This window comes from Macrotis lagotis, chromosome 4 (genome assembly GCF_037893015.1).
Source record: "Macrotis lagotis isolate mMagLag1 chromosome 4, bilby.v1.9.chrom.fasta, whole genome shotgun sequence".
Classification (NCBI taxonomy): Eukaryota; Metazoa; Chordata; class Mammalia; order Peramelemorphia; family Peramelidae; genus Macrotis; species Macrotis lagotis.
Window position 1 is genome coordinate 115,577,914 of NC_133661.1, and position 18,462 is coordinate 115,596,375.

The following is an 18,462-nucleotide window of genomic DNA, read 5'->3' on the forward strand; positions in this document are numbered from 1 at the left end:
GTATAATTCAAAGTATTTTTGAGCTGAGATATAGTATACTGGGGTCCATCACTTTCAGATTTCTCATTTAAAAAATAGAGTAGGCTGATGATGATGATGCTTGCTCTAGAATCAAAATGACCTGAATTGAAATATCGGTTTTATTTACTACCTATGACGCATGACAACCTTGGATGAATTTCACTTCTCTGGGTCTTGGTTTCCTTATCTATAAACAAGGGAGTAAAATCAGATGATCTCTAAAGTCCCTTTCAATTCCAAAATCTGTGATCTTATACTTTCTCAAGTTTCCTTCCCTCTTCCCTTCCTTGCCCTTAAATTCCTCCATCTACCATGACATATTAAAAAGTCTCTCTGCTTTGGACATACTCATGTAAATCTTACCTTTTTGCAGACTATACAGAAAGACAAATACCAAGAGCTCTGAGTATATGAGAGCAAGTACCTATCTAGCAGCCTTGGCACTACCAAGGCACTACCAAGCCTCTAATGCTTTGATGAATGTCAAAAGAACTAATACAAAAATGTCTAAACTAATAGGCAGTTCTGAGCCTCTAGGAGAAGCCTGTTATAAGCACATTGGAAGATAATCTAGTGAACAAGTAATTTAATTGTATGATGTTTTCTTTAGAGCTAAGTGGATCCTATTGTTCCACAAAGGAGAGAAGTAGAAAGCTGCTAAACTTTGGGGGAAATGCTTCAACCAAAGGACTGTTTACAACTTCCAATCTCTTGAAAATTTTATGAAACAGCACAAGAATGTAAACTTTAATAGCTCTTCCCGACAAACACAAGTCAGGGATAAGGTGTTCAATGTGCAAAGTCTTTTATTCAAAGTTTTTTAAAGTTCAGACTTATGATGCCTCAATATATACCATTCCTATTATCAAGAGGAATGGCAGTTTCAAACTCATCCAGAGCTATTATAGCATTTATATACAGAGTTCCGTAGGCACTTTAGAAGTGAAGCTTAGCTTCAAAATACAAACACTGAGGGCTTTGGCTCAACCTTTTAATATAAAAAAATTCATTGATGTACAAAAACGCTAAAATGTGACATGAGAACATATGAAAACCTGTGGCTGAAATTCCCTATGTGTGTGCACACAGGCACACAATGCACCCACCCACACAGTCACCCACACTCTGCAGTGGAAACTTATAAACTAATCCGAATTGATGCAACCAAGAAGCATTGAAATCTGCATTTTTTTGCTTCCACTTTTCACAGATCAGGAACTACTCCAAACATTTTGTAACAAAAAGCATAGTATCTTCCTCAGGAGCTATAAGGCAGACATCTTACTCCCGATGGACCAGCACAAATAAACCCAGTAAAAAGAGGACTGCATACTGGAAAACAAACAAACAAAGGGAGAAAAAAATCAGACTGTGTGAAGATCTACATTTAAGTGGGTTTTTAACCCTGCCAAGAAACAAACTGACAGGTATAAACTTTTGTTTACACAGTAAACTCAATTGATCAATTACTATTATTTTTTCATTGTAATATTTTACATATACGGGTTTTTAACCCTGACAAGAAACAAACTGACAGGTATAAACTTTTGTTTACACAGTAAACTTAATTGATCAATTACTGTTATTTTTTCATTGTAATATTTTACATATACGTGTATGTATGTATTTGTGTGTGGACCAAAGCATTAATTTTCTAAGGAAATAATGAAGTTCTTTCTTACCTTAAATTTAGGATAATCATTCATAAGAATCGTCACAATTCCAATATAAGGAACAAATCTAAGAGAAAACATATTTTATTACAACACAGCCCACATAAAACAATCAACCAAAAAAAATGTTTGCTAAGTATCTCTGTGTAAAGCCCTAAGAGGCTTTCAAATTTAGATGGAGTAACAGGACAGATAAGGATGATAGAGGCAGATGCTGAATCCCTGATGAATTCCTATAGCCCTGAAAACCTCCTCTAGTGACAAAGAAAAAGTTAAGCAAAGTCACCTGCCAAATCAACATACATTCTCAGTATGCCTTCAGTTCCCTGTCAATAACAGGGAACAGTATTTCATCACCTCTTCTCTGGGGCCAACACTGTTCACCAAAATTACTCATTTAGCTTTTTCAATTTGCTTTTAAGTATTGTATACACTGTCATCCTAGTTCTGCTGTTTCACTCTGCATCAATACATACTTTCTTCTCATGTTTCTCTGAATTTCTTATACTTGTTCATTTCTTATGATATAACAGTGCTCCATTGTGGTCATATACCACAATTTGTTCAGCCATCCACCAATCACTAGGTATAAACTTTGTTATAAACTTTGCTAGTACAAAAAAGTTCCATTACAAATAGTTGAGTTTATATAAGACCTCTCTTTATAATTGATCCTTTTGTGGTATATGCTTCTAGTGGGGTCAAAAGGTATTACAATTTAGTAACTAACTGCATAATTCCAAATTATTTTCCAAAATGGTTGATCCAATTCACAGCTCCAATAATTATACAAATATATTTGCTTTTTTACAATTTTTCCGACATTGACTATTCAATATTTTATCAGTTGGAGAATAGGCTTAACAATATCTATGCCAATGACTCCAAGATCTGTATATTGAGCTACATTCTCTCCCTTAAAGTTCAATTTCACATAACTGATTGCCTTTTAAATATTTCAAAATGAACTTCTCTAAAATCTAAACTCAACTATCACCCTAAAATCTCCCCCTTTTCAAACTTCATCTATTTCTATTCCAGGCAGCACCATGCTTCCAGTGTTTCAGGTTTATACATTTGGCATTACTTTAGACTCTTTCTTCTCCCTCATCCCATGTAGCCAAATAGTTACCAAAGTTTGCCCATTCTTTCTCCGAATTATCTTTTACTAGATCCTTTTAACTCAGATACCCATCACTCTCAACTAGATTATTACAATTGCCTCCTAATTGGTCTCCCTGCCTCAAGTTACCACTATAAAACTGCTTCCAAAGTAATTTTCCTTAAACAGCAATCTATTTATGTGACCTCTGATGCTTCCTATTTATTGCCTCTAGGATAAAATAGTAAATCCTCCAGTTTAGTTTATAAAGCCTTACAGAACTGAGCCCCAACCCATCTTTTCAATCTCACTGGACAATGCCCTTCATCCTGTATTCTGCAATCCAGCTAAACTAACTTTCTCTTTGTCCCTCAGATGACACTCTATCCCATTTTTGTTCCTTTGCACTTCCAAGTTGAGAATATGAATTGCCATACATGTGCCTGGAATGTGTTTTCCCCTTCCCTCTACCTCAGACTACCCTTATTTTTGAACACTGTATCAAGTTCTATTTTAAGGAAAATTAATCTGGCCAGTGTGCAGGATGGCATGGAAAAGAGAAATAGGGAGAACCCTTAGGAGATTACTGTCCATTGAGCTATGAATAGAGTCAGTCAAGATAAACTTGGAGTAGGATGATTAAGTGGACAAGAAGATTATCTCAGTTTGGCCTGCAAAGCATAGGTGGGGTAGAGAAGATTTTGAACTATTTCCAACAGACCAGCTGACTTCCACTGCCTTCACTTCTACACATTTTTACTACACGTTGCTTTTATTTGGAAAAATGTGTGCAACTAAAGATAGAAAAGGAAAGAGGTTTAAAATAACAGCAGGAGTAAGAGGACAATACTTTCTAGCTGAAAGACATAAGAACAAGTTAATAAGGGAAAAAAAGAAGGATCCTTCTTCATTAGTTTTAAAAAGAGGACAAACGTTGGGCTCAAAATGTGCTATGTGATCCCGAAAACCAGGGGATAAAACCATAAGAAAAGTAATTTCAAGATAAACAAAGGAAGAAATGAACAATAAATTTTGTGTTTAAAAAACATAGTATAAACTTTAAAACTAGAAGAGACCTTAAAGATCATACATCAACCTTGCTATTTGACAGATGAATTTTCCTCTTTTTCTCCTCCCATCCAAGGCAAGGGTAGGTGAGGGAGACATTTAGTAAAATTAGAAAGAGACTGGTAAAGAATGGGGATACATGCAGGGACTGGACCTAGGATGTCATTAAGATAGGGAACTACAGCAGTTATGAAAAAGGAAATTCCCTCTAACAAGGGCATGTTAGCTCACCTACAATGTGGAGCCTTGGAGTTGTGTAGAACTTTCAGTGGAACCAGATTAAAATGTAATTCGGAAATGTTTAACTAAATAAACAAAAAGACAACAGAACGTGGTTTTCCTAAGTCAAGATGCCACATTTAAGTGGTCCCCTTTCTATTTGAGTCTGACACTACTAGCACTGAGGGATCTGGTGTCCAGGATCATAGAGTCAGTATGTGCCTTGACTTGAATCTAAGTCTTCTTGGTTTTGAGGCCACACTTGGAATGGGGATAATGGGGTGAATTTGGGAAACTGGAGGTCTTAAATTTTCCAAACTAATTCTGATTTATTAACTCAGGCACCCTAAAGAAGGTACAAAAGGCATAATTATCTATAATAAATTAACTGCAGCCAAGTCCATCTCTTGCCATCTTTACCTTTCTTAACCTCTTCAAGGTATCGCTAATACCCTTAGGCTATACAGTTTTTCCAATACCAAATTTCAGCTTCTCTCTCCATCTTACTCCAATAGAAACTTTTATTGCAAGAATCAGGGAGATCCGTATTTATCTGATTAATCTACAATAACTTGTAAATGAATGACAAGTTTAGCTTTTTAGATATATATTTTTATTCAAATACATAAAAAAAAACTTTTGTAAAATTTTTTTAAGTTTTGAGTTTCAAATTGACAGGTTTAATTCTTAACAGGATAGCTAAACTTTAAAGAAGAAGCTTAAAAACAAAAGAGGCAACACATCATCTGTTTCTCCTTAACACCCCTCTTCTGCAAAGGGCTATGAGGGGTTCAGTCAAACCATGTGATGCTTGGAGAAGAAAATTAGCTGGCAAAACTCCTCCCTGAGAATGTTAGAAATTCATGACTCTGAGAAGGAGAGGGGTTCCTGTATTTTTAGCACTTACTCTTTGTAATTCAATTCCACCACGGGCATCTTATTGTTGCACTTCTGCTTCATTTCAACACCCACATAAAAACAACAGCTTTGAGAAAACCCTCTAATTTAAGAATAGCAAAGATTTCAGCTTGGCACTAAACTCTTCTGTGCATCATGGAGACTAAGAGATACAACATTCTCAGTACCTTGTCCCTTAGGTTCTCTCAATAATGCCCTGGTGGTCACCTAACAATATGGGTAGAGACCTTCTCTGTCTGATTTATGCAGTGACCCTTCTGCTCAAAGACCTACTATCAAGAATGCCTATAAAGATGGTTATCATCTTCTTTGTCTTTCTGGGATTGCCATGGTTAATCAATTCACCACCTGGTAACTGTGAGGATGAAACAATGCATGACTTATAAAAAATGGCATAAATGAAGCAATATAAACTTGTCAATTGAGATTAGACTGAAGAGGGAAAGATAGCCTTGTCATGAGAGCAAGAGACAGCATCCTAAGAGATAAAGAAACCACTCCCAGGGGCGGCTAGGTGGCCCAGTGGATAAAGCACCGGCCCTGGAGTCAGGAGTACCTGGGTTCAAATCCAGTCTCAGACACTTAATCAAGAAACCACTCTCCTCCCTCCTCTCCTCCCTCCCCTCACCCAGTGTGCTGGATGGACACGTCCGGGTACATTATATATTTGGGGGAGAAAGAGAGCATATTTTGCCACATCTGAGATTCTTTGTTCTATAATTTTTGGTATCCTCTTTATTCCAGTTTTCTGGTATACAAAGCAGGATGGAATTCTTAAGTGCTTTAAGAGAGGCAGCTTTCATAGAGTTATCAAGTGGTGGGGCAAGAAGAAACCCTGTCTTGGTTCAATAATATTTCATATGTTGTTAACAAAGCATTGTTTAACTACCTGACAAACTCAAAATGTAACTTACCCTCTAGCTCGTCCTACTACATCCTTCTTCTCCAGCCAGAGTTGTCCTTGCTTATAAAGCCCTCGGTCATCAACAGCATTATTGTCTCCTTTGGTTAAAAACTTGACATGTCCATCTTGCCTTATAAATAAAAGGAAAATCTCAAATCATTAGGTTGTAAGTGTGATAATGTGTCATTTGAAAATAAAAAAAACCTGTCTCAGTCATTTATCAATGTTCCTATGAAGCTTAATAGTTGGAAAATATTTTGAAATAATTTCCTAACATCAAAACTAGATTTTAGATGTATTAAAATGAAGTTGTTTACAGGTTTTCCTAAAAATGGCTGTGTGTTAATAGTCAGGAGCACTAGTAGTTATTTTACAATGTGAAAACTTTTGCTTTAACCCTTTTAAATATACAAGTTTCTAATAATTTTTACATTAAATTATAAATAAAAGACTCAATTAACTTCTATTTTGTTCAAAGAAGTTTGGATAAACTCCCTTGTTATTTTAGGGAGAAGAAAGGTGACTTCAGACCCCTATATATATTCTACTACTCACCAAGATTTCATATCAAAAGCTAGCTCTCTGGGAGGAGTTAAAACTGCAGACAAAACAAAATGGGAAGGTGTTGCAAACACTAAAGACAGAAATGTGCAAACAGGCATAGAAAGAAAAAGTGATGCCACTTATAAAAATGCAAATAAATACAGAGAAAAATCATCCAGAGAAAGTTATTCAAAGGAGGTGATAAAAAGAACATCTGAAAATATGTAGGGGGTGAAAGAAGACAGATGCCAAGAAAGGACTGGCTTCAACAGGGATGACTGAGGTTGTTGTAGCAATAAAAATACCACCAAAAACACCACCAAAGTAGGAAATAAGGTAAGTTACTGGAAGGGGAAAACTGGCAGATGGGAAAGGTTTTTTATTGGTGGAGGGAGTTGAGAGAGGGAAGAACACAGCTGATCTTGATTATTTCCCTCCTTATGGGAGGTCAACCATTGATGGATGGGGATACATTCATACAGTTTTGTCAAAAGAGCTTTTTGACACTATTAAATGCTTAACATCATAAAATCCTGAGAAACTCAAATTACTTATGAGTAGCCCTTCATTTTCCAGTGATGGTGGGTCAAGGGAGGAGGCAGAGAATGTCATTTTCTCTAAGTAGGGAAAACAAGATGCAGAAAAGTGTAGTGATTCACTCTCCTCCACTAGGCTGGTATCAGAGTCTAAGTCAACGGAGGAGCCTGAATCAGACCCAAAAATGCATGCTCACCCGACCATCACATCTCTTGTAAACTTAACATTTATATGAAGCCTCTGCTTTGGATTAAAAACTATTCAGGAAAATGTCCTCCAAGTTCTATCTGCAATATCTCAGTACAAAGAGGCCAGAAACAGCAAAATGAAGCAAGGGATTACCAATGAGAAAATAGCTGAGGGGGAGGCTAGGTGGCGAAGTGGATAAAGCACCAGCCTTGGAGTCAGGAGTACCTAGGTTCAAATCCAGTCTTAGACACTTAATAATTACCTAGCTGTGTGGCCTTGGGCAAGCCACTTAACCCCATTTGCCTTACAAAAAAAAAAAACCTAAAAAAAAGAAAAAAGATCTAAATGGCTTATTACACTACATACATTTCACATTTTTTTTTATGACAGAACACATCTAAAATTTTTTTTTCAATCATCAAGCATCTATTTTTTCTCCTTCCCATCCCCTCCATCTCCACTGGAGGAAAAACACACACACACACACACACACACACACAATAACCCTACCTTTGTAACAGATATAGTAGAACACATCCTCAGTCATACAACTGACTAAAAACCACAAATACAAGTTCCAACTGTTTACTGACTATAAAAAAAAAAAGCATTTATTTAGCAAAGTGCAGCCTTTACAGGCTTTTCTGCAATGAGATGCAAATGTTCAAGTTCCTATCCATTAATTCATATGCATTTACTGAGAGGTTCCTATGTACCAGGTACTGGAGCTAAGGAAGCACTGGGAAAACAAAGAAAAGGCAAAAACAGTTAAAAAAAAAAAAGCCTTGAGCTCTAACCCTCAAGGAACTTAACATTCTAATAGGAGAGGAAAAACTAGATAAATACTAGGCAGATTGAATGTAATTAGGTAGTAACAGCTGGAGGAGTAGGGGAAGATCAGGAAAAGCCCCTTGAGGAAGGACTGAGATTTAAGGAAGGCAGAATTTTTTTTTTTAAGAGAGATAACCGGGGCAGCTAGGTGGTGCAGTGGATAGAGCACTGGCCCTGGAGTCAGGAGTACTTAAGTTCAAATCCAGCCTCAGACATTTAATAATTAAATAGCCCTTCACAGAGTCCAAATGGAAACTGGATTGTGAGATCCATTCAGACAATACAATTCAGACATTGTATTGAAGAGATCAAGCCCCAAATACTACAGGATTGCCTCAATGAAATCTATGACCACTTAAAAGAAAGAAACTCAAAAATCTTCACAGGAAAATCAAATCATAGGAGAAAATACACTGTTTATATATACATATTAATACATATATCTTAGGTACTACACAAATGGCTTAGTTAGAAAAAGGGAGATTGATAATAAAAACTATAACATTTAGTGGGATCCTTAAGAGAGATTGTCAGCTAATAACTAAAAAAGAACAGAAGATGAGGGTATCCTTCAGAGAACACTGAAGGATGGTTTGGGTTTTTTTTTTCTTTTAAAATTAAATCATTTCTAACTCTTAGAGTAGATAACAGATTTTCTATAACAACAGATAAGATAAAGGATAGAGAACACAATGGACTTGAAATAATTCAATAAGTCAGAAGACTGACTCTTGGCTTCATTTAATATCTTTGTGGTCTTGGTCAAATTACAACTTCCCTGAGTCTCAGCTGACCTACCTGTAAATTGGGGAATAATATTTTTTTTATCCTATCTCACAGCATTACTATGAAATTCAAATGAGATACAAATATATAAAGTACTTTTCTGATGGAAGATTGGTAATATCAAATCATTCAACTAACGCCTGTTGAATCCATTAATCTATATACATTTACTAAGAGGTTCCTATGTCCCAGGTACTGAAGCTAAGGAAGCACTGGGAATACAAAGAAAAAGCAAAAACAGTTTTAAAATCCCTGTTATGTAAAAAAATACCAAATCAAATAAAAACAGCTAAGACATAGTCCCATCAGTCATAAAACTTACAGTATGTTTTGTTTTTTTTCAATTTTTTTCAAGGCAATGGGTTAAGTGGCTTGCCCAAGGCCACACAGCTAGGTAATTATTAAGTGTCTGAGGCCATATTTGAACTCAGGTACTTCTGACTCCAGGGCCAGTGCTCTATCCACTGCGCCACCTAGGTGCCCCAACTTATAGTATGTTAAAGAGACAGAATACCATATACAATACTATATGATAAATTTAATGCAAAACTGACTGTACTGGGAAGAACAAAATGCTAATTCAAGGTCCCAGGAAATATTGGGGGACAGTTTTGAGGGCATAAAAGGGGTTAAACCTTGGCAAGAATCTGGACCACTCAGTTCTTCATCTAAGAACTAAGAGCAATAAAGAATGGAGAATAGGTAAAGAACTGAGATGTGTAGAAATGGAAAACAGAAAACTCATTATGAATGGATGGTCTTAATCTTAGTGAAACAGGAAAGGCAAGTATTCCATAGATGAAATGAGAACACAGGAGAAGGGCTAGGGGCTTAAGGAGAGAAAAGCTATTTTGGGGAACGAAAGCATTTGATTTGATAAAAGAATGAAATGGCTCAGTAGTAATGAAAACCCAGTCAAGGTTATGAATTATAAATCAAATGGGAATAAACAGTTCAATTTCAGTATCCCTTCAGCAATATTAGACAAGTGCTTAGAGTTTCCCTGGGAGACCTAAAATTTAGGTATCCAAACATTTAATCCTTCTCAAAATATTCTTCCAATCAGCTCTTCCCAATTTGTCTTTTCTTCTCTCACATTTACCCAGCTCCATTCTAGGTCAGCAGGGCAAGAACAGAGGTTAGCCTGTTATGTGCAGATAAAAACTTCAGGTTCCTCCTCTTTTTACTGCAGAGAGTTTTCTGTTCATATTGCAATATCATGTTGAGGACAGGTTGCAAGTCTACACTGTTGACTGGGGCAGGAACACAAGGATGCCACTCTATGACTGCAAGTTGAAATTATAACTGAAGCTGACAATCAGACGACTTTTCTCTTTTAGTTCAAAGATGATGTGATGATGAGCTGTGTATTTCTCCAAATAGCTTTTAAAATTACTAATTACAACAACTTTGCAATATATAGTATTATACAAAATTATAAGTGACCAAAACCTAGGGGTGGAATGAATTAATATATAGAAGTGATTTGTATGTATTAAGTGTCATAAAAGACATCATATATTTCCTGGGACAATGGAAAAGGTGGGCCTGTCAGGTGACAGGAAGTGATAACAGATGCAAAATCCAACTGTACAAATATGCATAAAAAGTTAAAAGCAAAAATTCTTTTTGGGGGGTTCCAGAAACTTGGTTCTAATCTAAAATTGTTTTTTCTAATTTTTAAAATTAGTTTTTGAAAATTTTGAGTTCCAAATTCTCTCCCTCCCACTAGATCCTTCCACACTCATTAAGAAGGCAAGTAAGATTATATCAATTATATATTTCTATATTATCCATGCTAAAAAAAATAAACCAAAAAAGTATGCTTAAATCTATTCAGAGTTCAGGGACAGCTAGGTGGCACAGTAGATAGAGCACTGGCCCTGGAGTCAGGAGTACCTGAGTTCAAACCTGGCCTCAGACACTTAATAATTATCTAGCTGTGTGGCCTTGGGCAAGCAACTTAACCCCATTTGCCTTGCAAAAATCTAAAAAAAATCTATTCAGAGTTCATCCATTCTCTCTCTCTCTCTCTGGGGGTGGACATTTTTCATCCTGAATCCTTTGGGACTATCCTGGATCTTGGATCATTGTATTGATCAGAACAGCTCAGTCTTTAATAGTTGATTATCTTTACAATATTGCTATTATTGCAAACAATGTTCTTCCAGTTCTGTTTACTTTAGTTTGCATCATTTCAAACAAAATTTCCCAGGTTTTTCTAAAATCATTCCCTTTGTCATTTCGTATAGCACAAAACCACAATCATACACCATAACTTGCCTAACCATTTCCCAAATTGTAGCCATCCACTTCTTGGTTTCAAATTCTCAGTCATCACAAAAAGAGCTGCTGTAAATATTTTTTTTTCTTTGACATCTTTGGAATTCAGACCTAGTAGCAGTATTGCTGGGTGAAAGAGTATACAGTTTGTAGACCTTTTGGCATGGTTTCAAATTGGCATCCAGAATGGTTGGATATGAACTTGTTTCCAAAAAATACTTTGATACCAGTATGGCTGATTTCCTCTATAATCCAATGTATTATATTTATGCATTTAAAAGCATTATTTTGAGGTCTAAAAGCTTCAATAGCCATGATACCAAAAAATGTCAAGAAATCCTAACTTAGATTTTAACATATTAGATGAAACCTTGACGTGGGATTTATGAGAGCATACACACACACACACACACACACACACACATATATAAATATATGTATATATATATATATCTATATATATATCTATATATCTATATGAATCACATAGGATGAAAAAACATGGAAAGGCTGTTATTTGAACCACTGAGGAGAATATCCACACAGATGATATGAATGTGTAATAGTTCATTTACAAAAAGGATAATACAAAAGAATAAAACTATGTTATTTGTAAACATAAAAAGGCATTTCACATTAAGATAAAGAAAAGAAGGTAGGAGAGCTGAAGAAACAGAAGAGGAATCAAGAAGACTTTCTTTAGCATCTTATTCCCCATCCTTTTTCCTAGCCTGACAAGTTCATCTCTATTATAAAGCAATCCCCTACCTCTACCTGCACCATTTCAACCTTGCCTTATCTACAGCTTAAAGCAGATAATTAATAATAAAAAAAAACTAAATGACCACACTACTAAAAGTAACACATAGGAATTAGGGGAGTCAAAATCATATTCTTTAAGTTGAACCCCTTAAGATGACAAAGTAAATCACTAAAAGAACAAGCTTTTAGCTGCATATCAGTGTGAAATTTTTATAATTGCACGCAAAAGGAAAAAATTTTGGTTTTTTTTTTGTTTGTTTTTTGCAAGGCAAACAGAGTTAAGTGGCTTGCCCAAGGCCACACAGCTAGGTAATTATTAAGTGTCTGAGACTGGATTTGAACCCAGGTACTCCTGACTCCAGGGCCGGTGCTTTATCCAAGGAAAAAGTTTTTAAAAAAAAATAAATTGTGATGTTGTCTCAACATAAGGATTGTCTTTTAAACATATTTTTTATTTTATTTTTTTGAATTATAAAGATTTTACTTATTTTGAGTTTTTTAAGTTTTCTCGTTATCTTAATTCCCTCCCCACCACCCCACAGAAGGCAATTTGCCAGTCTTTACATTGTTTCCATGGTATACATTGATCCAAATTGAATGTAATGAGAGAGAAATCATATCCTTATGGAAGAAACAAAGTATAAGAGATAGCAAGCTCAGACAATAAGATATCTGGTTTTTTTCCCCTAAATTAAAAGTAACAATCCTTGGTCTTTGTTCAAACTCCACAGTTCTTTCTCTGGATACAGATGGTATTCTCCATAGTAGACAGCCCCAAATTGTTCCCGATTGTTGCACTGATGGAATGAGCTAGTTCATCAAGGTTGATGATAGCCCCATGTTGCTGTTAGGGCATACAGTGTTTTTCTGGTTCTGCTCATCTCACTCAGTATCAGTTCATGCAAATCCCTCCAAGCTTCCCTGAATTCCCATCCCTCCTGGTTTCTAATAGAACAATAGTGTTCCATAACATACATATACCACAGTTTGCTAAGTCATTCCCCAACTGAAGGACATTTACTTGATTTCCAATTCTTTGACACCACAAACTGAGCTGCTATGAAAATTTTTGTGCAAGTGACGTTTTTACTCTTTTCCATCATCTCTTCAGGGTTTGGACCCAGTAGTGGCACTGCTGGATCAAAGGGTATGCACATATTTGTTGCCCTTTGGGCGTAGTTGCAAACTGCTCTCCAGAAAGGTTGGATGAGTTCACAGCTCCACCACCAATGTAAAAGTGTCCCAGATTTCCCACAACCCTTCCAACAATGATCATTATCCTTTCTGGTCATATTGGCCAGTCTGAGAGGTGTGAGGTGGTACCTCAGAGAAGCTTTAATTTGAATTTCTCTAATAAGTAATGGTTTAGAGCAATTTTTCATATGACTGGATTGCTTTGATCTAAAGTGTCTTTGCATATCTTTTTTGACCATTTGTCAATTGGAGGAATGACTTTTTAAAAAAAATTTGACTCAGTTCTCTGTATATTTTAGAAATGAGTCCTTTGTCAGAGACATTAATTGTAAAGATTGCTTCCCAATTTACTACATTTCTTTTGATCTTGGTTACAGTGGTTTTGTCTGTGCAAAAGCCTTTTAATTTAATGTAATCAAAATCATCTAGTTTGTTTTTAGTGATATCCTCCATATCTTCCTTAGTCATAAACTGCTTTGCCTTTCCTTAATAAGTTGCCTTTCCTTAAATACTTCTTAATAAGCTCAACAAATTTTGAAAAGTTTGTGAAAACATATCTCTGATACTAGGAAATACAGAACTGGTCAGACCAGATCAAGGCCCTGACAATTTTACATATAAACTAATGTCACTTTCTCTACAGTAAGGGAGCCCAGAGAATATTGTTTACAACTATGTCTTTTTTGATTATTTTAACAACTGCATACTGTAATAGTTCCAAAGAAATCACAAAAATCCCTTGGGGGCAGCTAGGTGCTGCAGTGGATAGAGCACTGGCCTTGCAGTCAGGAATACCTGGGTTCAAATCTGACCTCAGACACTTAATAATTACTTAGCCATGTGGCCTTGGGCAAGCCACTTAACCCCATTGCCTTGAAAAAAAAAAATAAAAAAAATTAACAGTAAGGAAAGGACTGACCCTTGTGCACTTTCAGCAAGAAGGGAAGGACATAGTTGCAACTCTATGGGTGGGTATAGTTTGTACTCCACCTGTGACTGACTAAATTGGGTAGGAGGGTGCCAAAATCCCTGGAAGGGGGAGTCTGTCAACCAAGTAATTTATATTCAGCTTGGGCTGAGAGCCAAGAATCCACTCCACCCCATTCTTCTAAGGGACCTGTTAGAGAAAATTTCACTTCAATTCTTTGAAAGAATAGGACCAGCGGTTCTCACAATATCTGAAGGCAATATGTGAAATCAGTATTTATAATCATTTGGCAGAACTTTCTCTTCTTCCTTCCTCCAAATCAAATCCAGTTTTTCAGTAGTTCAGAGTAACTACATACGCAAGATATTCTTAGCCATAATAAATGAAGAGTCTATACTTGTGTACTGATTCATCTCATTAATACTCAAACACATTATATACTATAAAGGGCAGTTTTGGAGGCAAGTGAACTCAAGATTTTCCCCCTCCCCTACCAATAAATTCCAGACCATAGAAAAACTCTCCCTCCCCCAATGCCACACTTGGAAGTTCTTTCCTTAGTCATCCTCCCTTCCCCCTTTAGAAGCCCTTTCCTATCCCCACTGTTATACTTCCTTTACCTCTCCTTGACTAACTCACATATCATATCCTTCCATAACTAGGTCTTGGAAAGGCTGCTGATCCCTGATCTAGTTAGATTATGGTATCTTTGTGGAGATCAGCAAGCAGATAGGTGAAGAGAGAATACTGGCATAAAAGAATGGGGGAGGGGAGGAAGGAGAGGGGTTTAGTGGCTTGCAAGTTCAACGAGTAAATAATGTACCAGAAAGCTAACATGAGCTGAGACTTCAGTGAGATGGTTTCCAGGACTTGGGATATGTAAGTACCATTCTATCCTAGTCATGTCATAACTGGAGAATTGGGCTCAATTCTGGACTTCTTATTTTAGGAAGGACATTGATGACCTGGGGAGAGAGCCATCCAGAGGAAGGTACTCAGGAATGGTGAAGGACTGGTTGTTAAATCATAGAGATTAGGGCAGGTGGAAGAAGGCAGGACAGAAGACTATCATTTAGAAGGGGGGAATATAACTTATTCTGTTGGGTCTTAGAGAGTAATACAAAAGGCAATGAAGAAAAATTGTAGAAAGGCAAAATGGTGCTCAATGCAAGGAAAAACATAATAATAAGCACTATCCAAAAGGGCTCATTATTTTTGAATGATAGTCTCCTTCTTAAAGTCCACAAGAAAAAGATGGACAAAGTGGATTAGAATATGAATTCTGGTTCAAATTCAGTGAGATGTAGTACCTTCCAATTCTGTGATTCTGGGAAAATAAAATCCAATACCACAAAAGACAGTGAAAATACTTGAATAATTCAAGCACCCATGCTTTGCACATCACATACCTTTCATGAATTTTCAAGACTCGGTGAACAATGGGAATTTCCCTTCCTTCTATTTTAAAGACAACAATTTCTCCTACTCTTATGGGATCTTCAATTCGATTGGTTAAAAAAAGAAGATCTCCTCTGTGAAATGCAGGTTCCATGCTTCCACTAGGGAAAAAAAGTGCAAAATCATTAGCAAAATGAAATACTTAGTTGAGCTTAAACATATTTCAAAATTAGATGACATAAAATTCAGCAAAAATACCTTTGGTATATTCATCCTCTATAATTACAACTGTAATATTTTCTTCAAACATGGCTTGGGCTTAAAATATAGTTTTCTCTAGCTGCCATCTAATGAGTTTTATACTAAAGGTTGTTACATCATTAGTCTTCATTTGAACTAGCCTATTTCAAGCACTATTACTTGGAGCTTTTTTGTATCTTGAAAATGGCACAATGTTACTAATTTCTTAACCTTTCTAAATTTCAAATGAATAACACAGTAGGAAAAGAAAGGATGAACTTTAAAAACACTGCCCTTATTACATCTGAAAATCACTAGATATATTCTGGTATTCAAATGAGCAATGGATCATCTTTGACTGCCAATTAGAAAGATATGGTTAAGATGACCTTATGGATTTAACTCAAGTGCTCATCAAGGCAAAAGAGCAGCTCGCCTAAGAAATCACATCTTTATTATCTCTTTGTCCCTGTTTTGCAAAGAGACACAAAGGTGGGAGAAAATGAATAAGGGCTGAAGAACAGAAAAGGTGGAAAAAATCAGATTAATAAGAGAAGGAACTGGATTTTCAGTTATTCTATGCAAATGACTTTTATCGGATACTCAAGACATTACATAAATTTGCCTATGAATTCTGGTGACAGGAGTGGATTTTCAGGTCTTTACAAATGTACTTCAAAGGGTAATGTAAGGCATTAAGAGAATTCAATTCCATAAAGAGAAACTGCTTTTTCACTGTTCCCTTAACCTAGATTTCTAGGTAAAATTTCTAATAGCCTTAGTTTTCTTCATCACTGATTAATAAATTCTCTTTTAGACCCACACTATGAATTAGTATCCCATTAGCTATAATTTTCTTAAGTTCCCAAGTCTTCCCTCTAGTATCTTCAGGTCAGAGTTGAAGTGGCACTAGATTTGTCTGGGAGAATGGGGGGGGGGGGGGGGGGGAAGAGGATCAAGTAAATAGAAAGGGAACTAAATTAATGAGGAAGTTTAACATGCCCTCAAACTGAAGCCCTAGCCTCATTTGTTATGTATAACTTTTCACACTACCATGTTAGGGAAAAATGGTTTTGCTTCTTGAAGATGACACCCCTGCTTCCCCTTTCACTTCCATCTTGTACCCTGTTTCCTTCACTGCAGTGACTTCTCTGCAAAATACTACCTCAATTCAGAGTTTAAACTGCATAACCTAATTCACTCCAGGGAAGAAATTTCTGGTTTAACTTAAAGGGATATGATCTCCTTAAATGTGTATGCTACAGTTTATTTGATTCATTAACCAATCTCTTGCAAACTGCATTTTACACCCAAAATGGACTACTCTATCCCTGTAGGTCAAAACTTAAGAGAATCTTAGTTCTGCTTTATTGGTTTTCACTTCTTATTTCTAAGCATTAGAACTAAATCTTAGGGGGAAAACATTAGAAAGGAAGGAGAAAATAACTGTTTTTAACCTGAAAAATGAAAACATTTTAGATTATAAATTTTTTTTTAATTAAGCATTTAAAATACTTAAGGGATTTCTACATGGTTTTAATTCAGGAGGAAATAATTGGACAGATATCTTCAAATATTACACTACATGATTTCTGGACTTAATTGATGTTTCTTTCCCACAAAAGAAAAGTCCCTTACAGACAGAAACAGCACAGGGTTCCTTGCACAAAGTAAATACTTACTGTTTTCTGAATTAAGCCATTGGCTTCTAATGTGTTACAGGATGTGGCAGTTGAATTCAAGGCAGATAACCTGAGCATTTGAGAAGGACTGGTTCAATAGGCTGGCCCAGAAGAGCAGGCTATGATCAGTATGCACATGCAGACAGTTGTGGGAATCTTCAGAAGATCCACAGAGGATGTGAGTCCACTAGAGAATTTGACTCAGGCCCTATCCCAGGGGGCTATTTCAGGTGATTATTGTGATTGTGATCCATGTGTATTCCTCCTGGAAGCAATAACCACCCTTTATGTGTATTTTAAATGCATTCTGGTATGCTTGGAAAAAGCAAAAGAGTTTGAGAAATGTGACCCTTTATACTTGTCTAACAGGGAAAAAAATAAAGAATTTCTAGACTGGCTAGAAGAAATAATAATAATTAAAAAAACTAACCAACTAGGAAGATATTACTAAATAGGAAGTAGAAAGAAATTAAACCACTGTCAATTAACTGTGTTGGCATGGAAATGCTAGGCAGAAAGCAAATAGTTAAATTCTGAGCCTTTCTATAGTAGAGTATATCTTGAGTTATACTGGTTTGTTATTTATTCTAAAGAAAAAAGTTTTTATAATATTCCCTGCTATTCTTTCTGAGAAACAGTCCTGAGAAAAGTCCTCCTTTATAAATCCAAGCTTTTCACCCTGCTAGTGGCTTATCCATTAGAAAGAAAGCCTACATTCAATAACCATGCACCTAGGAAACAAAACTTCTCCATCCTTTATCATCCTCAGTCATTGTGAAATTCTTTCACCATTCAAACCAGAGTTCATAACCAGTGCCACAAACTGCATCAGTTGTATGACAGAAGAATGTGTCACAGAACAAAGATGTAGTCACTAGGAAAGATGAAACCCTGCAAAGTACTACTCCTGTATAAAAAATCATGAGGTTCTTTTAAAAAAAAGGTAAGCCATGCTCCAAAGAACAGCGAGGTCTATTTACTGGAACTAATACATACAAACCCAGGAGTGGATCACAAAGGAAATTAGTATTAGGAGACATTGAGCCACATGTATATATGGCACAATAAACTTCTGAGAAGTCTGGATGTATCTAAGATGTATCAACCCTGCCAACAATTACTTCTTCAATGCAAAAATGGAAAGAGGAATAATGACATCAGAAAGCTTAGAAAGAATATTTATG

The 18,462-nt window shown here is 36.1% G+C and overlaps 1 protein-coding gene across 1 annotated transcript in view; it reads right to left on the bottom strand.

Moving 5' to 3' along the window:
- Positions 1–809: 809 nt before the first annotated feature.
- Positions 810–18,462, bottom strand: part of SEC11A (SEC11 homolog A, signal peptidase complex subunit) — a 37,704-nt gene continuing 20,051 nt past the window's right edge. The window contains exons 3-6 of the mRNA XM_074233940.1: positions 15,368–15,517; positions 5,916–6,035; positions 1,704–1,761; positions 810–1,353 (exon numbers count right to left, since the gene is read on the bottom strand). Coding sequence (XP_074090041.1) covers positions 1,303–1,353; positions 1,704–1,761; positions 5,916–6,035; positions 15,368–15,517 — 379 coding nt within the window. The 3' untranslated portion in view covers positions 810–1,302. The remainder of the gene's footprint in view (positions 1,354–1,703; positions 1,762–5,915; positions 6,036–15,367; positions 15,518–18,462) is intronic.